Raw genomic sequence first — 27,471 nt, 5'->3', positions numbered from 1 at the left:
CACGTATGTAACCAAAGGAAAAAAAGTCATTATATGAAAAAGACACTTGCACATGCACGTTTATAGCAGCACAATTGACAACAGTAAAAATATGGAGCAAGCCCAGATGTTCATCAATCAATGAGTGGATGAAGAAAATGTCATAGACACACACACACACTCTCTCACAAACACCATGGAACACTACTTAGCCATAAAACGAAATGAAATAATGGCATTCACAGCAACCTGGATAGAATTGGAGGCCATTATCCTAAGTGCAGTAACTCAGGAATGGAAAACTAAACATCACATGTTCTCGTTCATAAATGGAAGCTAAGCTATGAGGTTGCAAAGGTGTAGTTGTTTTATCCCTCATCCCCTCCCATCCTTCCCTCCAAGTCCCCAAAGTCCTTGCAAGATAAACATCCTGGATTTCCTTCTACTGCCTTTTTCCCATTTCCTACTTATCTTGTCTTCCCTCTTCTTTGTAGCTTTTTTTAGACCTCTGAACTCCCTCCTGGGTCCCAGTTCCATCTCAGAAACATAGTTGAAGTAGAATGAGCAGCTTATTCTTAGTTTCACCTGTGCCTCTATCCTAGTGGTCATGGCAGGTCCTTACCCTGGGCCCTGGGGGAAGAGGTGGGTGAGGTGGGGTTGACAAGTCCTTTGGGCTCTTCACACTGGAGTTTCCATGAGATGAATAGACCTTTCTCTAGATATTATTGACTGTGTTCCATAGCTTAATGGCATTTAATATGCGAAACAAAATATCTGCCTCTTTTGGGGGTGAGAAAGGATAAAACAGAGAAGAAAATCCCATTCTTCTGCACATAGGCTTGGTGAAATATAAGCTAGTACTAGGGCACTTGAGTGGAGGTGGATCTCAGATGCTTTTGGTCAGTTGATTTGGACAACTTCCCTCTCTTTGTGTGCTAATTTGATTAAGATTAGATATTTTAGGAGACAGGTGTGAGTTTCTTCATATACATATCCATTTACATCTTGTGGTTTTCACAAGGGCCAACAGCTTCCCAGAAGAAAAATATTTAAACTCTGTTGAGATATGGATCCTTACCTGACAGAGCTATGCCTAACTGACAGAGAATTGGGGAAACAGGATTTTAGGAGGGGCTTCATCAGAAAAGAAATCAACATTAGGGAAGAACGTACAATGAGTTAGACAAGTAACAGGACCTGAAATGACAGGGAAATATTGGTATGGGTAGGGCAAATAGTCAAACTTGTCCCAAGCCAACCACCCTTGTGGAATAGGCTTGAGAATGTGTGTATGTATGTATGTTAAGCGTGAATTTTTAAAAATTACAGAACTTTGGGACCCAGTCAGCTTCACTGTAGAGACTTCCCCACTCCAAACACCTTATCTTACCTGGAAAAGACATCTTTGAATTGGTAAATGAAAGAAGATCTACATCAAAAAATAAGTACAGACAATGATGGTGGTAGGCAGTGTAAGTGGTATTCAGGGGGTCAGTGTAGGCCATCCTACTTAAATAGTTCCAGTTGGGGTCTGGGCTTCAGAGTTAGGTCTGGACTAGCTGCACCATTTGAGTGCAATAGCTTTATTGCTAACCACTGAATACTGGGGCTCAAATAATTTCACAGAAAGTCTTATCTTCTTCCAATCCTGGTAACTAAGGGAAATTCACAATAGCCATTCAGTTTGCTTCCTAGGAATAAAAACACAAATTCTAGATTTACTGGTGTTAATGCCCTCCACTCCACCAAAGAACATCAAGGATATATCAGTAGTTGAAGAAGTTGGGTTCATTACTCACTGCAATAAGGAAGAAAATACACTATTGAGGAACCTTGGGTATCCTAGTAAGAGGATGTTAGAACTTACAGGATTTGGGCTTATGTTAGCTGGCTTATGTTAGCTGACTTAGCGGAGGGTTTAGGGAAGTAGAGCTTTGCTCTGGATTGGGTCCTGTCAGGAACCAAGGGTAATTCAATGATTGGGAATATTAATAAATCTTAGCTATAAGACAGGAATAATGAAGTAAGGCTTAGCTATAATTGTCAAAGAACAGCAGTCACTCATATTAACCAGGATAGGGAAATGTTTGGTCATCTTTTTGATTTGGACAATATCCATGTTTTTAACACGATTAATTATGGTCACAGAGTGGCTTTGTGTGATGTCAATATCTGTGAAATTATTTGTGTTCAGTAACAACAGCAACAACAAAACACCAAAACCTCGCTGTGTCAGGCCAGCTCCCAGACGTCTTTGTTTCACTGGTGACATTAATGAAAGCAGTTACATTCTAATTTCAACAACTTCAAACATGGCAGGTGTTTTTTGGCAATAGTGGTAACACTGGCAACTAAGTGGAATTCTTCACAAAAATGTTGGGTCTCAGAAAAAAAAATGCAGTCAAGTAATCACATCCGAAGTGATTCCTGGCTACTTAGTATCCTCTTAAAGACACTGGAAGTCCAGGCACGGTGGCTCACGCCTGTAATCCCAGCACTTTGGGAGGCTGAGGCAGGTGGATCACGAGGTCAAGAGATTGAGACCATCCTGGTCAACATGGTGAAACCCCGTCTCTACTAAAAATACAAAAAATTAGCTGGTCATGGTGGTGCGTGCCTGTAGTCCCAGCTACTCAGGAGGCTGAGGCAGGAGAATTGTCTGAACCCAGGAGGCAGAGGTTGCGGTGAGCCAAGATCGCGCCATTGCACTCCAGCCTGGGTAACAAGAGCGAAACTCCATCTCAAAAAAAAAAAAAAAAAGATCCTGGAAATAGGCCAGGTGCAGTGGCTTATGCCTATAATCCCAGCACTTTGGGAGGCTGAGGCAGCTGGATCACCTGAGGGCAGGAGTTCAAGACCAACCTGACCAACCTGGAGAAAGGATGTCTGTACTAAAAACACATCAGGTGTGGTGGCGCATGCCTGTAATCCCAGCTACTCTGGAGGCTGAGGCAGGAGAATTGCTTGAGCCCGGGAAGCAGAGGTTGCAGTGAGCTGAGATGGCCCCATTGCACTCCAGCCTGAGCAATAAAAGCAAAACTCCATCTCAATAAAAAAAAAAAATCATGGAAATACATGGATATCCAGTAACACTGAATTCACTATTACTAAGCAGGTAAGAACTTAAAGAATCTAGACTTGGATATTAAGAGTTAATGTAAATCCTGAGATAATGAAAAGGGCCTATGATATTTGAATTATACATATGTACACCAAATCACTTAAAGAATGTTAGAGAACCTTTATTTCATATTAAACTATTCATGTATAGTTAGAATTTAAAAAATATATAATATGTCTGGTGTCTGTTATTTCTAAAATAATCACTAGAGTGAGTGAATATCTCCTTTTGGCTGCCCAATATCCATCTTCCTCCTTCCCTATAAGAGGACCCAGAGTTTCCCTAGGAAAGCAATCCTTCCCCATTCCTAGTTATATATTTGGTTGGCACCCCATTCCCAGCCAATCAATAGATCTCATTTCCTTAGTTGCAGTGACTGGTTTAAGAATAAACACTTAATCTAGTCTTAAGCATATAGCCTCTAGATCACAGAGTTTGTTCAGAGATAGGCATATCACCTAAACTGATCTGAATGAAGGTGAACTTCAGGACTTTAGCCCCAAATGCTCTATTTAGTGATATAAAAATGTAAAATTGAGAATGCTGTAGCCATTTTGTTAACCTAAAGAGAACCAGTCTAAGGACTGAGAAAACCCAGAGGAAGCAATGTGGAGAAAGAAAACCTGACAATGTTTTTGACCGCTAGATGCAGCTGGATCTACTCTAGGTTGTTAAGAAATCATTGCAAAGTCCAATCTCATGAAGTTTTCCCCTTATGTTTTCTTTGTTTTCCTTTTTTTTTTTTTTTTTTTTTTTGAGACGGAGTTTCGCTCTTGTTACCCAGGCTGGAGTGCAATGGCACGATCTTGGCTCACAGCAACCTCCGCCTCCTGGGTTCAGGCAATTCTCCTGCCTCAGCCTCCTGAGTAGCTCAGATTACAGGCACGCACCACCATGCCCAGCTAATTTTTTGTATTTTTAGTAGAGACGGGGTTTCACCATGTTGATAAGGATGGTCTCGATCTCTTGACCTCGTGATCCCCCCCCGCCTCAGTCTCCCAAAGAGCTGGGATTATAGGCGTGAGCCACCGCGACTGGCCATGTTTTCTTATAAGAGTTTTATAGTTTTAGGTCTTACGTCTTTGATTCATTTTGAGCTAATTCATTTATATAAGTTAAAAAGTAAAGCAAGAGTCCAATTTCATTCTTTCTCATGTAGACATCCAGTTTTCTACAGCCCTCTTATCACAAATCAACACTAATTGACTTTAGGTTAGGGAAAGTTATCCAAGAAAAACTTGCTACTTAGATCTAACTTTTCTTTTAAAAGCCTTGACCATTTATGTAATTGTAAAAACATCAGTACTAAATATCCACTCAATTAATTTATTCCGTTCAAAGATGCGGTTGGCTTATTTTTCTAAATCTAAGTGCTTGCTATGTAAAACTGCTTTACTTAGGAAAGTATTCATAGCTAAATATCCAACTACTGGGACAGTTGTGTTTTGTTTTGTTTTCCTGAGAAAGCTTTCAAGTGGTAGCTGGTTTTAGAAATTTTAAATTTATGTATGACTCTTGAAGTACTTGGTAATGTATAGGTACAGGTAAGAAATGGTCCCCATAGGATCTTGTGGACCTGGGAAGGGGGAAAAACCCATTTGAGGAGAAAATCTAAAAACAGTAAAACCCTCAAAAACTTTCACCATTCCATACTTGCTGGAAAAGAGAAGACACCACCATTCTCAAATCAACTGTCAAATGGATAACTTTGGTAGCATTAATTTTTCTTGCTTAAAATTATAAAATAGGCCCAGTTTCAAAATTTTCCTATCAACATTATCACTCATAAAGCTATTCCATAATGCATAAAAATTAAAATAACCCTTCAAGTAGTCAACATTCTATGTTATTGTGCATCAGAACAAATTCTGATGAAACAGATATCTTATTTCTTCCTATCAGGCAAATAATTTGCTATGTACTGTAACCAAAATATAAACTACAACAATATTGTGGTAAATACAGTATATTCTTAGATCAAAAGAATATTATTTCTTGTCAAATTGAAAATCATACTCATTTAACTTGAATGGCTACATTGGCCCACAAACACTACCACCCTTTAAAAACAGTTTCTAGTCTATTCCATTTTAAATACTAGCCAATATCGTTTAATATTAATATACCACCAAATTACTTTCTTTTTTCAAATTATTTTCTCTGTAGAACAAAGGCAAGCACTTTACAGCTTGTAAAGTGACTAATTCTTAATGTTGTCAAATTAAGTTAAGCAATTTAATGCAATTACTAAATGTACCAACTTCTTAAAAAATTGTAGCAATTAAAGAAATTGTTTCACTGTCTTTTATAATGAACATAAATAACTTGGTTTAAGCCAAGTTGTTTGGGCAGGCTGGCTTTTTACTTTTTTTCAGAATACTGCTGGATATCCTTCAAGTCATAGTCAAATCCACGTTTTTGTTCATAGCTTGCATTCAACCAAATTGAAGAGTACTTGCTATTGTAACGTTGGACTTCCTCCTTTCTCTGATTTTGAATTCATACTGTTAAAGTACTGCACATTCTTAATTTTTCTTTATTGCTACCATTGTCATTATTAATGGCGGCTCTCACCATAGGCAAAATAACATTGATAAACTTGGGCAGCTTTCAGATTCGCCCACTGTCTGGACTGGCCCTATACCATATTTGCTAATGAAAATCCAACTCTAAGTCTCCTGAACTTGTTAGAAGTTAGGAGGGTCAGGATACAATGTTTGGCTTCGGACTATTATTTTCTCTTTAGGAAGTAAGGACATTGAAATAAATGGACACTGTTTCCTTCTAGTCTTAAGTTGAATAAACAGGTGATCAAAACCACAAACACCTAAGTAGTAAGACTTACCAATTCACTGTAATTATTCATTTTCAACTCCGTAGCTCATTTTTATCAATAAATTGAGGTTATTAATTTACCCTTTTAGTTGAAGATAAATGATACACATATTAAGTAACTCATGAAATCATAAGAGGTAGAAAGAATATAAAGTGGGGCAAAGTTGTGGATTTCATTTCAACTATGGTGTCAAATGACCCTTTTCAGAGACACAGGTATATTGTTAGAAGCCATAAGATGTCCCCTAGATTCTTTCCGGATTCTCATTACACCATTTGCCATTCTAATGATTAACAGTGGCCCAAAAAAGATAATCACATCAACTCCCTGGAGCATGTAAAAGTTTCCTTATTTCTTTGGAGATGTGATTAAATTGTCTTGAAATAAAGAGATTCCCTTGGATTATCAAAGTTGGTCCTAAATACTATTACCATCCTCTTTATAAGAGACGCACAGGCAGAAGAGAAGAAGGCAATGTGACCATGGAGGTGAGACAGAGACTGGAGAAATGGAGCCACAATTCAAGGGGTGCCAACAGCTACCAGAAACTGGATGAGGCAAAGAATGGATGGATTATCCTCTAAAGCCACCAGGGGGAGTGTGGCCCTACTGACACTGATTTTGGACTTGCAGCCTCCAACACCATGAGATAATAAATTTCTGCTGTTTTAAGCTACTCCTTTTGAGGTAATATTATAGCAGCCACAGGAAACTAATGTACTCATCCAATGTTACTCTCAGGAGAATTCATGATATTTATCACAAGTTGTAATTATTTGCTATTTTATTTATCATCTGTCTCACTCTCCTATGTAAGATCCATGAAGGTGGGGCCATTCAGTGCACACTCGGTCTCTTAGCATAGTATTTGAAACATCTTATGTTCCTAGAAACTATCTGTTAAAACAATTAGTGGGTAAATGTCCCCCATAAACTTAACTACATAAGACAGAGACCACGTCAATTGATCACAATTGTCAAAGCTTCCAGCACAGAGCCTTGCAAGAAACTGCTGTTGAATTAAATTTGATGGTCTAGAAATCAGGAAGTCTGATTCTACACACTATACTGCAATGTATAGCTGTGCCATGGCCCCACTTCTATTTCCCTTCCATCTGTTATTTGGCTTAGAATGTTCAAGAGGGTTTATTCCTTACCTGCTCTTCTTATCTTTGGTAAGGAGCGGGTCCAAATAACATTCATTTTTGCATCCCTTACATAATCCATAGTAGTTGGCATATGATAGGACAATAAGTATTTGAGGGTTTCAGGTGAAGTAAAATGATACTGGGCCTTAGACTAAAACATAAATGAAACTCAACACTGCATCCTTGAGTAAATTCCTAATAACTGTGAATCTCAGTCTTCTCAAATGAAAGGAGACAAACCCTCACCTCACAGAACTGTGAACCTGTGAGCCACTCGGCCTATAGCAGGGATTTTATGAGGATTAACCTATGCCATTGACCTAACTCAGCCGTGAGTACAGCGTCAGACAAGAATCTCTAACTGTTGCCATATGAGTTTGGCCAAGCCATTTAACCTTTCTGAGCCACAGTTCCTTAGCCAAAAATTAACAATAGTACCTTCCATGTAAGAAGTGGTTCTGATCTAGAAACTAAATAAAGTAACAATAGTTACACTTAAGCGAGTGCTAATTTCGATAACATAAGTTATTTTCAACAAAAAAATCTTGGCTTCCTAGGGTCTTCTGAAACAATGAAAGGGTCCAGCAGACCCTCTTACTGCCTCAACGAACCCAAATTTGGGAACCTTCGAACCAAAGGCCTCGTGAGGGCTCCATGAGTCTATGACTGTCTCCTTCAGGAACCTACCAGTTATTATCAATGTTTACCACGAGTAGAGACCAAGCCAATGTGGCAGGTACACTAGAAGAGTCCAGTACCTGGCATAGCCCTAATCCACGCTGAGTTTAGGCTTTTTAGCCGGCAGAGGTCATGACCTAAGGGCAGTGCTGCTGGTCACTGTTTGGAGCCTCCACCATTTCTTCAGGAGTCCCGCGGTTGCCTGGGCAACGCTACGTCACCGCGTAGCCTCCGTGCCCGTTGGCTTTAAGCCCGGAGAGCGCAATACGCAGGCGCCCAGAGGGAACCAATGGGCGCGGCCGGAACGCTAGTGGCGCCCCGCATTGCCCTCTCGCTGTCGGATTCCGGGGTGGGGCGGCAGCAGGAGCGCGCCCGGTTTTCTAGGCGAACGGTCGGTTGTCGGTGGCTCCGCTGGGCGCCCCGGTCACGTAGGTTACGCACACAATCACTCCCTAGGACGGCCCGGAGCCCGTCCAGGCAGCTGCGACCTCCCCAGACCCGGGCACCCCGGAGTCTGGGGCCGCAATGGTGCGGGTCGAGGGCCCGAGATGGAGCTGACCAGGGGCCGGAGGGGCTGAGAAGAGCCTGCTCAAGTCGGGGCCAAGCACGAAGCCCTTCCCCGCCCGTTGGGCTCCTGGGTTCCCGTCAGCCGATTTCCAGCCGTCAGGGTCACTCCACTCGCTGGAAACCCTGAACTCTGTGCCCCACAAGCCCTGGGACCCCTGCGGGAATGTTCAAAAATGAGTACCAGGTAACCCGAAACGGTTCTCCAACCTGTCTATATTTTTCTCCTCTTGGGTAAGGTAGCCCATGGTCGGGGTGAGGATAAAGTGCACCCTCTACCCCCATAATACGGTCTTTTTCGTGGGTAAGAGAATTAATGAGTGAATGCTATTGACCCAGAGAGAAAGCAAAACAAATGTCTAGGGCCTATGATTTGGCTTTTGTTCACTCTCCAACTCAGTGTTCCTTAAGGTGTATGAATTAATTGTCTGCGATTCTGCTTAAAATGCAGATTTTAAGCCCCCCTGAAACCTCCTGAATCAGAATCTTGAGGGCAGGGCCCAGAAATCTTGAGTTTTAACAAGCGCCTTCGAGACTCAATATTCATTCAACACTGGTATCTCAGAAGCAATTTAGAAGAGTGAATGAGTGAATCGATGCATTAGTTACACCAAGAAAGAAAATAAGCACTTTTGCTATGAACTGTTTTATTTTTCCAGAACTGGGAGTCAGTGAATCTCAGACATTGGAGTACATCAGGATTTCTTGGGGTACTTGTAAAAATGCAAATTTTCTGATCCGAATTTCTAGATGGGGGTCACTTGATTTACCTTTTTAACTACTTCCCCCAAGTGATTCCTCTGCAGGGGGTCCAAGGCTCACACTTGGAGAAACACTGCTTCTGGGTCGTCCTCAGTCACTTTGAGTATCGTAGAGTGTCTCCGTGCATGACCTGCTTTCTTCACCTCACTGGACATCTCCCTTCCTGCTCTCCCCTCCTCACCTCTGCATGAGGTTACACTTGTTGTTTACAGTATGTTTATGATGCTAGTCCGGCTGTTCCGATGAATGTTTTTTACTGTATCTAATCAGTCCTCCACTGGTCTCCACCTTTTTATTGCTTCTGCCTTTTCACCCAACACTACCTGCCTCCTTGGTACTGTCCTCGGAGTAGTCTGCAATTCTCTTTCTTTTATCCCATTCGATATCACTGATTGGGCTAGAACACTTTTAGAGATTTTGTCTCACTTCTTAAAGTATATTATCAAAGAAAAAACCATGTGCCCACTACAGGGAACTTGGAGAACACAGGAAAGCAAAAAGCAGCAGGGAGAGTTTGCTGTCTCACCAAGTATGAGGATTTTTCTCCTTTAAAACAACTAGCTGTCTCAAATTTAAAATTCATAGTGAAATATGACCTGCCCTCATAAGCTATAGTAATTCTATACCATATACAGTTTGCACATAACTCTGCCTAAGGAAGAAGATATTCAGTGTCTTACCTTCAAGTGGTTATGTGTTACAACTCAGAGGCAAAAATATCTTTATATTACTAAGAAAAATTAAAAGCTGGAAATTCCTTATAGAAATTAGATTTGCTCACATATTGTTTGTAATTCAAAGCATAGTCTTCATATCAGATTCTCATTTTTTGCAATAAATTCTTCCCCAGAGATAAACATCTTAATTTAATTTCCCTTTCTTTTCTTTTCTCTTCTTTTCTTTTTGTTTTTGAGACGAAGTCTCACTCTGTTGTCTGGCTGGAGTGCAGTGGCACAATCTCCGCTCACTCCAACCTCTGCCTCCTGGTTCAAGCAATTCTCCTGCCTCAGCCTCCCGAGTAGCTGGGACTACAGGCGCGTACCATCACACCAGGCTAATGTTTTGTATTTTTAGTAGAGACAGGGTTTCACCATGTTGGCCAGGATGGTCTCAATCTCTTAACCTTGTGATCCACCCGCCTCGGCCTCCCAAAGTGCTGAGATTACAGGCGTGAGCCACAGCTCCCAACCAATTTCCCTTTTTTAAAATAATTAAAGCTTATGGACATTCAGTAATATCTTCAGTGTGGTTACATAAGTGTGTCCCTTCATGTTCTCATGTTTACAATGGGGAACCAGTAGCCTGTCTGTAGAAATGATATTTAATTTCTCTTGTACACATTTTATAGATCTTCACATTAATTTGTATTACATATATAAAAATACCTTGCTCAAAATAAGACTTCCCTAAATTACTTCCAGGCCTTTTATAGACTGGTACTAAACTATTTAATTTCCCTCCCCATTGTTTGAACATCTTTGATAGTGCTGTTGAGCCCCTGCTGTGAATTGAGTATTGTGCTTGAGGGTTAATGTTTAGTATCTTATGTAACCAACAACCCGTTTTACAGGTGGAGAATCAAGAAGTTAAGTAACTCTGAGGTCAGATATTTAAAATGCCAGTGTTGGAGCCCCAGTCAGTATGACTGGAAAACTTGTATTCAAAGAAAACTGCCTGAATGTATTGGCCTGATTCAAGAATTGGGTTTAAACCCCTTAGTGTAGGTTGCAAAACACAGTCTGTAAAACATAAAATGTTTTGTAAGAATGATCTGTATGCATCAAGTAAATAAGTCCCACACTGAGATACTGTAAGGTTTGTATGGCACAATTTATTTAATGTTTGTCATGCTTTAAAAATAGATTATTTAAACCATTAATCCATGGTGACCCAAATTAGAATGGTTGTGGTTTAGATACAATCCAGGTATAAAGTAGGCGTAGTAACAGGGATAATGTTTCATCCCAGATCAATTTAACTGACGGATGCTGGGAACAGTGGTTATGGACTGTGTGTTGGATAATACTTCCTTGTTAACATTGTCTTTTACTTTAAATATTTTGTTTTCATTTTTTAGGGAGGTGCATTTGTTGAAATTTTCAGTGCTCAAGGAAAAAATCCTGGAGCAAAATGGAAGATCCTTGGCAGTCCATCTGTGATTTGGAAAGTAAGTGTTAGAAATTAGAGCCACGTAAATCAGGGGAAGAAATGTGAGTGAAGCTTATAGAAGAAAGGGCTTGATCAAATTTCAGAACTGTTTTTCCTGTTCTTTTCCTCCAAAATCCCTTCATGACATTGTTGGCTGCAGCTGTCCTAGACACCACTCCTCAGTTGTCTAAGACTTTGGCACGCAGATCATAACCCTTCTCTGTACTCCATGTCTTACTATATATCATTTTAGATGACTTCAGTATCTGTAATAAAAACCTCTCCAAGCCCCGGGCTTCTCAGTTTCTTGATTTCTTCATCTTTAGCAATCCTTTCCACTCTACTTCAGCATTCATCCCTACTGTCTTACCCTGGTCCTTATCACCACAAACTGTAGGACCTCTGAAGTTAGTAACTGAGACATTGAGATGTCCTTTTCTGACCCCAGTCTTTATTCTTAAAGTCGCTTGCTCAGTTACTCCATTCTGTTCTTCAACTTCATTGGGACCTTTAGGCCATTAATTGTTCTACTTTTCCTGTGTTTCATTTTATTTATTTATTTATTTTCTTTGTCTTCCTTTTCTCTCCAGCCCAGAATCTATCATCCATAATTTCAGTCACTTTCCAGTCAAGACCTCGAATGCCCTTGCACTTTGTCCTTTCACCAAGCCTCTGTATTCTAGTTCCCAGCACATCTCAGAAGAAGAGTACTACAGTCTGAGCCTACTTTTAAGTCATTTGAATATGGGATTCTTTTCCCTGTAGCTATGAAGTTTCAATTTTTTTATTTTTTTAAGACGGAGTTTCGCTCTTGTTGCCCAGGCTGGAGTGCAATGGCGCGATCTTGGCTCACCGCAACCTCCGCCTCCTGGGTTCAGGCAATTCTGCCTCAGCCTCCTGAGTAGCTGGGATTACAGGAACGTGCCACCATGCCCAGCTAATAATTTTTTTTTATATTTTTAGTAGAGATGGGGTTTCACCATGTTGACCAGGATGGTCTCGATCTCTTGACCTAGTGATCCACCCGCCTCGGCCTCCCAAAGTGCTGGGATGAAGTTTCAATTTTATAGTAGAAGCCAAATAAAATATCCTTTGATAACTACTGTTTTCATTTTGTTCTACAGGAGTTTGATAAAGAAGTTAAAAGTTTTGTGTTTGTCCTGGAAGGCAGCAGCCAAACAAATAAAATTCAATTACCAAAGGAAAATAAGCAAATCCGTAAGTAATATTTTTAATATTGAAATTTAATATTTTGGACTCAAAGTTATGCTTTTTATGTCTCATAAACAGGCATTTTAGTATGACTTCTACTGGCATCTGTTTATGTAAGGTGATAGAATTTTTTTTTTTAATTTAGAATGTAACTGTATGCTAGGCACTATACTAGGCCTTTTAAAAAATATGGCCAGTGGCTCATGCCTATAATCCCAGCACTTTGGAAGGCTGAGGCAAGTGGATCCCAAGGTCAGGAGTTCCACATCAGACTGGCCAATATGGTGAAACCCAGTCTCTACTAAAAATACAAAAATTAGCTAGTTATGGTGGCTTGTGCCTGTAGTCCCAGCTGCTCAGGAGGCTTAGGCAAGAGAATCAGTTGAACTCAGGAGTCTGAGACAGGAGAATCACTTAAACCCGAAAGGCAGAGGTTACAGAGAGCTGAGATTGAGATTGTGCCACTGCACTTCAGCCTGGGCAGCAGTGAGATTCCTTCTTAAAAAAAAATATATGTATATATGCACACACACACACCCACACACCCACACACATATATATATGTGTATACATATATACACATACATATATACACACACACATATATATACACATATGTGTATGTATATATATGTATTTACCTCACCATCTTCTAGAAATCTAGTATTTTAAAGAAGATTTAGAAGAGTATTTAGCAGCCATTAATTATGATAATAATAGTATTTATTGAGCACTGACTGTGTGCGAGGAGCTTTGTAAGCATTTAATATTTATGAACTCTTAATCCTCATAATAGTTCTTTTACAAACGAACAAACCTAGATTGATTCCTCATCAAGGCTAAACTTTGAAATCAGGGTTCCTAAATTATAAGAAATTAATTTGTGAGAAAAAAATGCATCAGAAATGTGATATAAAGCATTATTATTATTATTGTCATTATTTTATTATTTTGAGACAGAGTCTTGCTCTGTGAGATGGCGGTCACCTCCTGTGGACCCTGACTCAAGGACAGATGAATGAATCCACTCTCACACCATTACAGTGTTTCAAGTGGGCTAGGGATGGCCGTTGGCTGCTTTCAGAGGGTGAAATGCAACCAATTGACCAAGACTACCTGTTCTTCCACACATTTATTCCCTCAAGATTTTATAATAGAGGTTCTAAGTTAACACACTTGTGGATAATTAACATGGTTAAGAGAACAGTTTTATGACTGGTAAAAGCTTTAGGTTCTGGTTGCCCAGAGTAAAGGCTAACAGGTAATTCCCCTTTGATCTTAGCCAGAGAGGGCCCCCCAGCACAAAATTAACAAGAATAAGCAGTTAGAGTGGAGACAAAGGGATGTGGGGTAAGGTCTTTGATCTTCTCTGTCTCTTTCTTAGCTAATGTTAATGAGGCGGCTGCCTTCAACCTGCCTCAATAAAACTTTTTGGCCTTCCAAAAGGTCTGAGATTACAATCTATAACTTTTCATAATAATTAATATTGCTAGCCACCCCAAGTGAATAGCAACAGCTCTGTCACCAGGCTGAAGTGCAGTGGCACGATCTCAGCTCACTGCAATCTCCATCTCCCTGGTTCAAGCGATTCCCCTGCCTCAGCCTCCTGAGTACCTGGGATTATAGATGCACACTACCACACCTGGCTAATTTTTGTATTTTTTTAGTGGAGATGGAATTTCACTAGTTGACCAGGATTGGTCTCTATCTCCTGACTCATGATCTGCCCACCTCGGCCTCCCAGTGTTCTGGGATTACAGACATGAGCCACTGTGCCCAGCTGATAAAAAGAATTATTTAGTGACGTGTCAACTCATACACTTATTACCTTTTAATATTAATCTCCAATTAAAGTATAGATATGAATACGTGATTAACAAAAACCCAAAGAATCTATTTAAATTCTTATTTACTGTAGAAATTAAGGTCAGCATTTTAGAGCAGAAGAAACTCTGAGACCCAAATTTATCAGAAGCCCAGTTATTAGCAGAGATAGAGTTACAATTTAAGGCTCTGCCACTAAATTTGAGTAAACCGATTGATTTAAGGAAAATGATTTATCAGAATGATTAACTAGATTTTTCATCAACTATGTCCTATGTTTTAAATCTAAATTTCAAGTGATTTAGAAAATAGAAATAGTTGTTTTTTGTATTTATCATTTACTTATTCCTTCATTCATTAGGACATTTACTGAATACCTACCATGCAGGAAGCTCTATAGAAAGACCTGTTGTTGGTACCTGATTTTATAATTTTAAGTCCGTTTTCTAAATTTATATAGGTTCTGTACTTTATGTAACATTTGTACCATTTTAAGCTACTGCATGCATATTTTAGATTTCTAAGACATAAACTAACTATAGAAGTTATAGATGAAATATGATTTATTTTAAAGTGGTTTGCAAATGTTTCTTTCTAAACTAAGAGACTGGAAAGAAGAGATAATTATCATTAAAAATAATTTTTAATTTACTGCCATTTAAAGATTATGCTTTCTTAATAGTTTGTGTGTGTCTGCAATAGCAGGTGTTTTGCATTTCCATATATATTTATACTTACAAATGAGGTGAACAAAGATGATCCAGGGAAACCTGTATGAAACTGTAGTTTCATCTTGTTACAAGAGACACAGGCCATCTTTTTAAGGATGTTGATTTTGTAAGACAGATGGATACATTTGACTTTCAGGAACATGACTTTGTTCTAAGCCAGTGTTACTTCTTTTGTTTTCTTTCTTAACTTATAAAGCCCACCTGTGTTTTCATTTAGTGCACTCAGCATCCATGCACATGGTCACCTTATTAATAAAATCAATCACTTTTAGTAACCTTTGTCATTTGATTCTGAGAAAGATTCCTCCTCTACTAAAGGCTAAATGATTAAATACAAGCTCTGCTTTTCTGTTTTTATCAGAAGGTTTTTTTTTTAAGAAACAAACCAAGTTTAATGTGTCATAATTACTTTTTTAAATGGAAAGATGATGGTTTTAATTGTTTAAAAAACCCAAGAAACAGAAGAATCTTTTAATGTATTTCTTGTACAATGCCCTATAATCAAAAATTAATCTGGCTTTTCTATATCATGTGTAACACTGTAACAAATGAAACAATTTATGTAGTCTGCCCTGCACTAATGCCTTTAAGGTTAATTATTTGGAATTTTTGATAACAGAAATTTATAGTTGTTTTTACTTATGTAAAACGACCTTCTATGTGAAGTTGGTATGGTTAAATTTAAATTAAATGACATGCCTTGAATAGAGAATTGGCTTTTAATTAACATTTCTAAATTCAATTACCATTATGTATTCCTATTTTAAAAGTAAACATCCACTTTATTTATGCAAAGTTGACATTAGGCACCCTATTGTGTTTCTGACTTTATTAGGTAGTATTTGGAATAAAGTTTGGTGATAAAATTAAGTATGTTTAACGTTTCATTTGAAATCATATTTCTGATTTAACTTGTATTTGAGATCTCAAACACAAAATAAAGGATATTGTGATATGTGATATTACTTATCAGACTGTGCGCTTCTCTTTGGCAGGTATCTTCCTGAATCATCTTCTTTTACTCCTTAGTACCTGGTACATGGTTGCTGTTCAATAAGTTTGTTAAATTTGCCATATTATGAAACTATGACAATTTGGGTCCTAATTTTTCATTGTAACAAGCTGGCCTTGATAATGAGACTTGAGCAAACCCTTCACCAGCTAAATAAATAAATCCCTGCTGCTCTTCACCCTGGAACATGTTAAATAGAGTTGCCCATATGAGAAGCAGCTCTGTCACACATGTGTCATTCAGAGGGTCTTCTTCAGAGCTTTCTGTTGGAGGCTCATATTTGAAACCATTGTTTTCTCTGCCTGTGGCATCTGAATAAAATGATGTGTCTGGAGGGATTAGCATCCCTGAAGCCTGGCATTGTTCTTTTCAGCTGCTCTGGAGGATGAGGTCACCCGTATGAGGTTTCCCCAGCCCTCTTCAGGCCCCTACTTCAGTATCATTTTTATCTTGTCGTGACTTTCTGTGTTTAAAACCCCTCAATGGCTTTGACCTGCCTCTATTTTCCTGAATCCAGTGGACAGTTCTCAGTCCTCACCTTACTTTACATATTAGTAGCATTTGAGAAAGTTGACACCACCTTCTTATGTTTTCCTCACTCATATCCAGGATGTCCATACTCCTAGTTTTTTTCCTGTTTCACTGTTCTTTCTTAGCCTCATTGTGTAGTTCTTCCTCTTTTCCCCAACTCGACTTAATGTTGCAGTGCCCCTGGAATCAGTCCTTGGTACTGTATCTACACTTATTCCTTTGGTTATCAGCTTCCGGCACATGGATCTCAATGTCATCTCTGCCTTATTCTAGCTTACATTTTCAACTTAACCTCTCTCCTAAACTCTAAACTTCTTGAATATCATCTTACTTATTTGTCATTTCTATGCTTGGACCGCGTAAATATAGTATTGTCCAATGCCTAATTTCTGGTCTTTATTCCTCAAGAATCCTCCTCCTGCAGGCTGCCCCATTTCTGCTGTTAGCAACTTAATCTTTTCAGTTGCTTAGAAAAAAAGGTTTTAAATCAGGTTTGGTTTTTTTCTCTTCATTCAGTCTTTCTGGAAGGTTTTGTTGACACTATGTTTAAAACAGACTGAGAATCTGATCACCTCTTGGTACATCCGATGCTACTGGTCAAAGCCACCATTAGCTCATGCTTGGATTATTGTAGTAACTTTCTAATTGGTCTCCCTGTTTCTGACTTGGCCTCTCTATACAATCTGTTATCAAATTAGCAGCCAGAGTAATATTTTTAAATTTTAAGAAACATAAATCATATTACTCCTCCACTAAAAATGTCCCATCTCTCTCAGATTAAAACCTACAAACCTATAGGACTCTGCAGGATCCGGTGCCCTTCATAATTCTGACCTATCTCCTATTGCTCTTTTTCTTGTTCATGGTGTTCCAACTATACATGTACCATTGCCATATTGAAATGTAGCCCAGTGCACTATCACCTTGGCATCCATGCATGGAGCGTACCCTCTACCTAGAGCATTTTTCCCCCAGAATAGACATTCACTAAATCTTTGTCAAATAAATGAATGAATGTATGAGTGGTTTACCATTGATTTTAGGATGACTTATATTCTTCACATGATCTTCAAGACCCCACATAATTGGATTTGTCTCTATTTTGTCAGACCTGTCTCCTGCTACATTTCCTCTTTTGTCTCTCCTAGCAGCCCTTTAACCCCTTTTTAGGTTTATCCAATCTACTCCATTCTTTACCATCATAGGATGGAGTACTTCCTCCGCCAGCAACATTCGTTCCTCCTACACCCATCCCACTTGCCCAGTCAGTTCCTGTGTATTCATCCCAGTTGAGTTTCAGTGCTTTTCCTTCAAGAAAATCTTCACTAATCATCCTCTTCCCCTTCAAGGACCAGGGTTATATCCTTTCATAACACCCTGACCTTCTCCTTCATGGTACTAGCATATAAATTTTAAAAGGCAGAGACCATGTATGTTTTATTTACTGCAAAAACTTCAGCATTGAGTCTCGTACATAGTATATGCTCAGTAATCTTTATTGCATGATAGACCTAATTTAATCCATATAAATAATTCTATGTGTTGTAAACCTAAATTATTAACCCAGTTTTAAAAGATTAGCTAGTTGATTCTAACCCAGATGAAAAGTAAAAGGGCCCACAAAGGTTTTCTAAGTTGCTCAAGGGATGTGGAATAGCCCATAATGAAGGGATAACTGATTCCTGTTTTGGGTGTTGAAGTGGGAGAAAAAATAGGTAGTTTGTTTCTGGAAGACAACATATTATAAAACTGTAAAAAGCTGCATATTTCAGGAAGAAACTAAATTTTTATGAATTTTATTACTTGATAGACATTTTTTGACAGAATTTCCACATTCAGCATTACTTAGAGTGATTTTTAAATATAGTGTAGACATGAATAGCCAGTTTAAATATACTAAGCCACTAGAAAAGAAAAGTTACTATAGAATTTATTTAGTATCTGACATATAGGATCAGTCTGTGTCAAATGTTGTTAAAGTACTTTTTTTGGTCAGATCATCACCATATGGTATCGCATATTTCTTTTAATCTTAGAAATGAAGCCTTTTGGAAACTAGGGAGATATGTGAGAAAGTTGAATTACAAAGCTTTCTTTTTATGAGGGTATAATTCTTTTATATCTAAAAATGCTCATAAAAAATGCCCGGTGTGTGTAACTCTTTGTGTTTGAAGAGAACAGTGCTGATTCAGTGAGATTTATGACATAAATTAGGGACCTTTTCTAAAGACTGGTTTCACTTATCCTGCTGATCTCTTAGCTCTATTTACAGAGGTCATTGTGCAATGGCAAAATACTGTGGGACTAATCAATGCAAGATGCAAGCGAGATTGATTGAGGATGGTTTATTTAAGTTGACCTCATTTTGGTATCTCACTTTGCTATTGTAGACCAGAGCTCTGGTTACCTCACTGGCTTTTCCCATAAATATGGTAAAATCAGATTTCTAAAGAATTTTCTAGGGTCAAAGCCTGTTATCTCCTATTTCTATTACATTACTTAATCTACTGATGGCTTTCTGGCCGTCAGTAAAAGTTATCCCTGTATGTCTGATAAAAATGTTATGCATTTTAAGTAAAAGTTATCCCTGTATGTTTGATAAAAATGTTATGCATATTTGATCAAATATGTTTATTTAGAAAGTAAATTTGGGATAAACATAAGAACTGTTTAAGTTGTTCAGGAATATTGCAAAATGGGAGTCATAAACCAGAAGTTCTTTATATAGACTGTCCAAAAATGTGTTGTTACTTTAAAATCCCTTATTTGTTAAACCTACTAGGTTGGAATAATATAAATAGCATGAGTTTTAGACAAGTTGCCTTTTTTTATCTTTAATCCATGTGCTGGTCTGTACTATTGGCTTTGCAGGAGAGATCAATCAAGACATCTTCATTTTCTACCCAAAGTTCCATAGCAGGAAAATACGTTTGTAAATTGCATGTTTTAGGAAGTGTCATACTAAACACATCTGTTAAGAGCACCATAATTGAGAGAGCAAGCAAAAGTTCAAAACCTAAGAGGAAAGGCATTAGATGAACAGGTCTGGAGAGGTAATATAAAATCAATTGATTTTTTAAGCAGTTGTAGACTTCAGCTATCAAAAGTGCTATAGGGACTGGTTTCTCCGCAAATATTTTTAATCCAGATGAAGGTAGTAATAGGGAATAAAAGCTGTCAGTGCTTAGTGAACATTAAATTAATTAAATATATGTTAATTAACAAAAGGTATAAATGAAAATATGTTCCTCTATTAATCTCATTGTGGACATATTTTAAACCATATTAATTAGCTATGGCTCATCAAACCTTTAGTTATAGTTGTCATAATTAGAATTGTTTTTCTTGATCTGTTGTTTTTTATTAAGTTGTTTAGTACAGTTAAAACTGCCAGTGAATGAAAATAATTGCCACATGCTTTTGTGGCTGCCTTGAAGGGAATCTATAGTTCAATTTTATATGTCTCTATTGAATGCAGTTCTATGTGTACATTCTCTTGCAACCTAATAAAAATAGTAAATAAAAACTTATTATTTTAAAAATTTTAATAAAAAGTTCACCAAGGCCACAGATGGGACTTTGAACAACATTTGTTGTGAGTTTGATTTTATTTTCATCAATTTTTTTATTTTCATAATGAGATTATAATTCATAGGTATTGCTATTGTAGTTCTGTGTATTACCAAAATGTTAAAAGTTTCAGCTTGTTGATGGTATGTGATTGTGTTTGTTTATATGCACATATATATAAATGCTTTGAACATTTGAATATATATTTCCCCCTCTCATTCTAGTTGGATTGATCCAGAGGTTTCTTGTACTCCAGATTTACATACCCCTGGGACAAGACTTCTCCACTGAATTGCTGTAAGATATACAGAACTTCTTTGAATGTTTTATGTGTATTAGGCATTTGATCAATTGAAGCAGTACCAACAACCATTAATTGCAAGTGGCAGTTTTTGCATTAAAGAGCAGTGACTTATATCAAGTCAACATCAAGTAATTAAACTAATTTAATCGTATTTTTTAGATATTATACTATAGTCTGGCATTTACCTAGGGAAAAACAGCAAATTTCATCTGTTTAAAAAAATATCAAAGGATTATTATTTTGACAATTAGTGACCTATAACTTGAAGAAATACGTAATTCAAAAGTTTCAGATTTGGGTTTGAATGAAGTGTACTGTTATGTTTTGTACTGTCTGATATTCAAAACTATGGTTGGTATAAAATTGATTGAAATATCTTATTTTAATGATATTTACTTTGTCTAGAAGTATTAGTTCTTTCTGCTTACATATAGACACCTTGCAATATATTTGTTTTAAATAACCGTTCTAGATTGTCTAGCAAAAATGAAAATATACAGCCTTTACTCAGTTGAGATCTCTGTTGTGTGAGATGTTACTGAGTATGAAAATAACATTTGATTTGTACACTTGCATAGAACTGAGTATTGTTTAAAATTTTATTAATGAATTTATATACTTTATTACATTTAAGGTATGCTATTTTCTAATTTTTCTTTGTAATTAATAGCTGTCCAAGGTCTGAACTTAGGGTTTTTATTTTCTATGCTGGAATAAATGATTTTTCTTATTAGTGAAGATGATTTTATTCTACTTTTTCTAAGTAAAAGATGATTTTTTTTTCAGTGACATAATCAAACACACAGTATTTATTAATTATGGCTACATAGTATTCCATGGTGTTTATGTGCCACATTCTCTTTATCCAGTCTGTCATATATGGGCATTTGGCTTGGCTCTAAGTCTTTGCTATTGTGAGTAGTGCTGCAATAAATATACATGTGCATGTGTCTTTGTAGTAGAATGATTTGTAATCCTTTGGGTATATACCCAGTGATGGGATTGCTGGGTCAAAAGGTATTTCTGGTTCTAGATCCTCAAGGAATCACCACACTGTCTTCCACAATGGTTGAACTAATTTACACTCCCACCAACACTGTAAGAATATTCCTATTTCTCCATATCCTCTCAAGTACATGTTGTTTCCTGACTTTTTAATGATGGCCATTCTAACTGCTGTAAGATGGTATCTCAGTGGGGTTTTGATTTGCATTTCTCTAATGACCAGTGATGATGAGCTTTTTTTCATATTTTTGTTGACTGCATAAATATCTTCTTTTGAGAAGCATCTGTACATATCATTTGCCCACTTTTTGATGGGGTTGTTTTTTCTTGTAAATATGTTTAAGTTCTTTGTAGATTCTGGTTATTAGCCCTTTGTCAGATGGATAGTTTGCAAAAATTTTCTCCCATTTCTGTAGGTTGCCTGTTCACTCCAATGAGAGTTTCTTTTGTTGTGCAGAAGCTCTTTAGTTTAATTAGATCCCATTTGTCAATTTTGGCTTTTGTTACCATTGTTTTTGGTGTTTTAGTCATGAAGTCTTTGCCCATGGCTATGTCCTGAATGATATTGCCTAGGTCTACTTCTAGGGTTTTTATGGTTTTAGGTCTTACATTTAAGTCTTTAATCTCTCTTGAGTTAATTTTTGTATAAGGTGTAAGGAAGGGTTCAGTTTCAGTTTTCTACATATAGGTAGCCAGTTTTCCCAACACCATTTATTAAATAGAGAATCCTTTTCCCATTGCTTGTTTCTATCAGGCTTGTCAAAGATCAGATGGGTGGTAGATGTGTGTTCTTTCTGAGGCCTTTGTTCTGTTTCATTGGTCTATATCTCTGTTTTGGTACTGGTACCATGTTGTCTTTGTTACTATAGCCTTGTAGTATAGTTTGAAGTCAGGTAGCATAGGGTCTCCAGCTTTGTTCTTTTTTGCTTAGTATTGTCATGGCTATGTGGGTTCTTTCTTGGTTCCATATGAAATTCAAAGTAGTTTTATTCCAATTCTGTGAAGAAAGTAAATGGTAGCTTGATGGGGATACCATTGAATCTATAAGTTACTTTGGGCAGTATGGCCGTTTTCAAGATATTGTTTCTTCCTATCCATGAGCATGGGATGTTTTTCCCTTTGCTTGTGTCCTCTCTTATTTCTTTGAGCAGTGGTTTGTAGTTCTCCTAGAAAAGGTCCTTCACATTCATTGTCAGTTGTATTCCTAGGTATTTTATTCTCTTTGTAGCAATTGTGAATGGGAGTTCACTCATGATTTGGCTCTCTGTTTGTCTATTATTGGTGCATAGGAGTGCTTGCGATTTTTGCATGTTGATTTTTGTATCCTGAGACTTTGCTGAAGTTGCTTATCAGCTTAAGGAGATTTTGGGCTGAGACAATGGGATTTTCTAAGTATACAATCATGTCATCAGCAAACAGAGACAATTTGACTCCCTCTCTACCTGTTTCAGTACCCTTTATTTCTTTCTCTTGTTGATTGCCCTGGCCAGAAGTTCCAATGCTATGTTGAGTAGGAGTGGTGAGAGAGGGCTCCTTGTCTTGTGCCTGTTTAGAAAGGGAATGCTTCCAGTTTTTGCCCATTCAGTATGATATTGGCTGTGGGTTTGTCATAAAGAGCTCTTATTTTGATACAGGTTTCATCAATACCTAATTTATTGAGAGTTTGTAGTATGAAGAGGTGTTGGATTTTATCTGCATCTTTTAAGATAATTATGTGGTTTTTGTCACTGTATCTGTTTATGTGATGGATTACACTGATTGATTTGCGTATGTTGAACCAGCTTTGCATCCTAGGGATGAAGCTGACTTCATCGGGATGGATAAGCTTTTCAATACACTGCTAGTTGCAGTTTGTCATTATTTTATTGAGGAATTTTGTATCGATGTTCATCAGGGACATTGGCCTGAAATTTTCTTTCTTTGTTGTGTCTCTGCCAGGTTTTGGTATCAGGATGATACAGGCTTCATAAAAAGAGTTAGGGAGGAGTCCTTCTTTCTCTGTTGTTTGTAATAGTTTCAGAAGGAGTGGTACCACTTCTTCTTTGTACCTCTGGTACAATTTGGCTGTGAATTCATCCAGTCCTGGGCTTTTTTTGGTTGGTAGGCTATTAATTACTACCTCAATTTCAGAATTTGTTTTGGTATATTCATGGATTTGACTTCTTTCTGGTTTAGTCTTGGGAGGGTGGATGTGTCCAGGAATTTATCAATTTTTTCTAGATTTTCTAGTTTATTGTGCAGAGGTGTTTGTAGTACTCTCTGATGGTAGTTAGTATTTCTGTGGGATCAGTGGTCATATTCCTTTATCATTTTATATTGTGTCTATTTGACTCCACTCTTTTCTTCTTAATTAATCTGGCTAGTGGTCTATCTATTTTGTTAATCTTTTAAAAAAAAACACCTCCTGGATTCATTGATTTTTGAAGAGTTTTGTTGTGTCTCTATCTCCTTCAGTTCCGCTCTGATCTTAGTTATTTCTTGTCTTCTGTCAGCTTTTGAATTTGTTTGCTCTTGCTTTTATAGTTATTTTAATTGTAGTTTTAGGGTGTTGATTTTCAATCTTTTCTGCTTTCTCTTGTGGGCATTTAGTGCTGTAAATTTCCTCTAAACACTGCTGTAGCTGAGTCCCAGAGATTCTGGTACATTTTGTCTTTGTTCTCATTGTTTTCAAAGAACTTACATATTTCTGCCTCAATGTCATTATTTATGCAGTAGTCATTCAGGAGCGGGTTGTTCAGTTTCCATGCAGTTGTGCAGTTTTGAGTGATTTTTCTTAATCCTGAGTTCTAATTTGATTACACTGTTGTCTGAGAGACTGTTGTGATTTCTGTTCTTTTATATTTGCTGAGGAGTGTTTTACTTCCACTTATGTGGTCAATTTTAGAATAAGTGTGATATGGTGCTGAAAAGAAAATATTCTGTTGATTTGAGGTGGAGAGTTCTGTAGATGTCTGTTAGGTCTCTTGGTCCAGAGCTGAGTTCAAGTCCTAAACTTGTTCATATTCTGTCTTGTTGATCTGTCGAATATTGACAGTAGTGTGTTAATGTTTCCCACTATTTTTGTGTGTGAGTCTAAGTATCTTTGTAGGTCTCTAAGAACTTGCTTTATGAATCTGGGTGCTTCTGTATTGGGTTTTTATATATTTAGAATAGTTAGCTCTTCTCATTGTGTTGATTCCTTTACCATTGTGTAATGCCCCTCTTTGTCTTTTTTGATCTTTGTTGATTTAAAGTCTGTTTCATCAGAGACTGGGATTGCAACTCCCCCCCAATTTTTTTTTTTTTTTTTTTTTTTGCTTTCCATTTGCTTGTTAAATATTCCTTCATCTTTTCATTTTAAGCTTCGGTATATCTTTGCATGTGAGATGGGTCTCCTGAACACAGCACACCAATGGGTCTTTAAGCTTTATCCAGTTTGTCACTCTGTGTCTTTTAATTGGGCATTTAGCTCATTTACATATAAAGTTAATATTGTTATGTGTGAATTTGATCCTTTCATCATGATGCTAGCTGGTTATTTTGTTCATTAGCTGATGCAGTTTCTTCCTAGTTTTGATGGTCTTTGCAATTTGGTATGTTTTCGCAGTGGCTGGTAGCGGTTTTTGCTTTCCATATTTAGTGCTTCCTTCAGGAGCTCTTTTAAGGCAGGCCTGGTGGTAACAGAATCTCTCAACATTTGCTTGTCTGGAAAGAATTTTATTTCTCCTTTGCTTATGAAGCTTAGCTTGGTTGGATGTGAAACTCTGGGTTGAAAATTCTTTAAGAATATTGAATATTGGTTCCCACTCTCTTCTGTCTTATAGGGCTTCTGCAGACAGATCCCCTGTTATTCTGATGGGCTTCCTTTTGTGGGCGACCTGACCTTTCTCTCTGGCTGCCCTTAAGTTTTTCCTTGATTTCAACCTTGATGAATCTGATGATTGTATGTCTTGGGGTTGCTCTTCTCACAGAGTATCTTAGTGATGGTCTCTGTATTTCCTGAATTTGAATGTTGGCCTGTCTTGCTAGGTTGGGGAAGTTCTCCTGGCTAATATCCTGAAGTGTGTTTTTCAACTTTGTTCCATTCTCCCTGTCCCTTTCAGGTATACCAGTCAAACGTAGGTTTGGTCTTTTTTACAAGTCCCATATTTCTTGGAGGCTTTGTTCATCCCATTTAATTCTTTTTTCTCTAATCTTATCTTCATGCTTTATTTTATTAAGTTGATCTTCAATCTCTGATATCCTTTCTTCTGCTGGATTGATTCAGCTATTGATACTTGTGTATGCTTCATGCAGTTCAGGTCATTTATGTTCATCTCTAAACTGGTTATTCTAGTTAGCAATTCCTCTAACCTTTTTTCAAGGTTCTTAGCTTCCTTGCATTGAGTTATAACATGCTCCTTTAGCTTGGAGAAATTTGTTATTACCCACCTTCTGAAGCATACTTCTGTCATTTCAGCACACTGATTCTGGAATGCATGGTTCATTCTGGAATTCACGGTTCCTCATGGCCCAATCCCTCATGGCTTCCCTTGGCTAGGGGAGGTAGTTCCCTGAACCCTTGAGTGTCCCAGGTGAGGTGACGCCCCATCCTGCTTTGGCTCACTCTCTGTGGGCTGTACCCACTGTCTAACCAGTAATGAGATGAACTGGGTACCTCAGTTGGAAATGCAGAAATCACCTGCCTTCTGCATTGATGTCACTGGGAGCTACAGACCAGAGTTATTCCTATTCAGCCATTTGGCCAGAGACCTTGTAAAAGATGATTTTTATACTACTTTTACTAAGTAAGTTTGGTACAAACTAATAAGAAAGAAGAACTTTCTTAATAAAATGAGAGTAACATAAATTCAAGGTTATTCCTTTCTTTTAGTTTATATGAATTTAGCTATTAATGGTTTGTTCACATGTTGTTAACATATGAATTTTAGCTACCAATATATAATTTTGTCTTCTTTGGTGACAAAGGATAGATAGTACAGTTTATACCTTTGTTTTATTCAACCTTAAACCTCAGTAGACTTTTTACTAAGATCTTCTTTTGTCATCTGCCATGGTCATCAGGTTTCTTTAAAATAGCTCTTAAAGTAACAGGACCAAAGCATTATTTGGTGCACTCATGTATCACTTTCTGGTTCTGCAGAAAATGCATTTTCAAGACTCCAAAGACATTCTAAAGGTAAGGGGATCACACAAAGATTTATTTTCAGTATAAGGAAAAGTGGTTCCTGCCAAATGTAAGAAGGTAAATTATATTTTATTTCTAAGGTTTTTAAGCTCCTTAAAAACCCACAGAATCCCATCTAGGCCTGCTTATTCTTCTATCTCCCTATCAGAAGCAGTGGTGAGAATGCTACTAGTTGGCCTTTTGATCAAAGTTATATAAGACACTTGGCTGAGCCTCAGAACAGAATCTTGACAATGAGCCCTCTTTTTCTATGCAAAATTAAGCTTCATTTGTGCCCCCAAACACTGGAACTTATTGCTTTACCCAGGGCAATATACTGCCCAACTAATTTAATAAAACTTTAAGCTTTAATTACTGAGAAATCAACAAGTATCTTAGGTTTAACTTAGTCCTAGCAGGAGAGCAGTTGATATCTAAGTAAACCTGATGACTTTGCTGTTACCTTATTACTGATGCTCTCGGCCTATTTAAGGATAGGAAAACATTTCAAAGGGTGTTGGGGATAATGAGTATACTTTGAATTCAGTTGACTATAGTAATAGATTCCTTTGTTCTCATATCTACATGGACAAACATTTGGATTTTCCAAATGGTTTGTTTTATAGTTTTAACAAAATAAATGCTTTATGGACATTTTATTAAAATTATTAAATAACATGGGGAAGACATTCTCTCTCCTGACCTTGGGAATTTATCAGATTGTAAAAAAATATACTATGTATTTGAATATGTTGCTGATAGACAATCAAAATATAGTGCTGTTTTAGGAGGTAATGACAGAGATCATGTTTTTACAAGAAAGCAAGTGGAATAACAAGTATGGGTCTGTTTCTATGCATTGCTGCACTGCTTTTTTTATTTTATTTTATTTTTTTTCCT

General features: G+C 37.5%; 1 protein-coding gene across 29 annotated transcripts in view; it reads left to right on the top strand.

The window, feature by feature from the left end:
• The first annotated feature begins 8,101 nt into the window (after nt 1-8,101).
• Nucleotides 8,102-27,471, top strand: part of CFAP20DC (CFAP20 domain containing) — a 352,305-nt gene continuing 332,935 nt past the window's right edge. For 24 of the 29 annotated variants that reach the window (XR_004734664.3, XR_013527405.1, XR_013527404.1 and 21 more), the window contains exons 1-4: nt 8,102-8,513; nt 11,166-11,255; nt 12,361-12,454; nt 20,341-20,413. Coding sequence is in view for 16 of the 29 variants with exons in the window: in XM_035275961.3 (XP_035131852.2) it covers nt 8,493-8,513; nt 11,166-11,255; nt 12,361-12,454; nt 20,341-20,413 (278 nt within the window). In the remaining 13 variants the exon portion in view is untranslated. Of the gene's footprint in view, nt 8,514-11,165; nt 11,256-12,360; nt 12,455-20,340; nt 20,414-26,547; nt 26,584-27,471 lie in introns of those variants that run through there. The other 5 variants (XM_078351353.1, XM_078351346.1, XM_078351352.1 and 2 more) reach the window with 3 other exon arrangements.

This window comes from Callithrix jacchus, chromosome 15 (genome assembly GCF_049354715.1).
Source record: "Callithrix jacchus isolate 240 chromosome 15, calJac240_pri, whole genome shotgun sequence".
NCBI lineage: Eukaryota > Metazoa > Chordata > Mammalia > Primates > Cebidae > Callithrix > Callithrix jacchus.
This window is presented reverse-complemented; position numbering and strand designations above follow the sequence as displayed.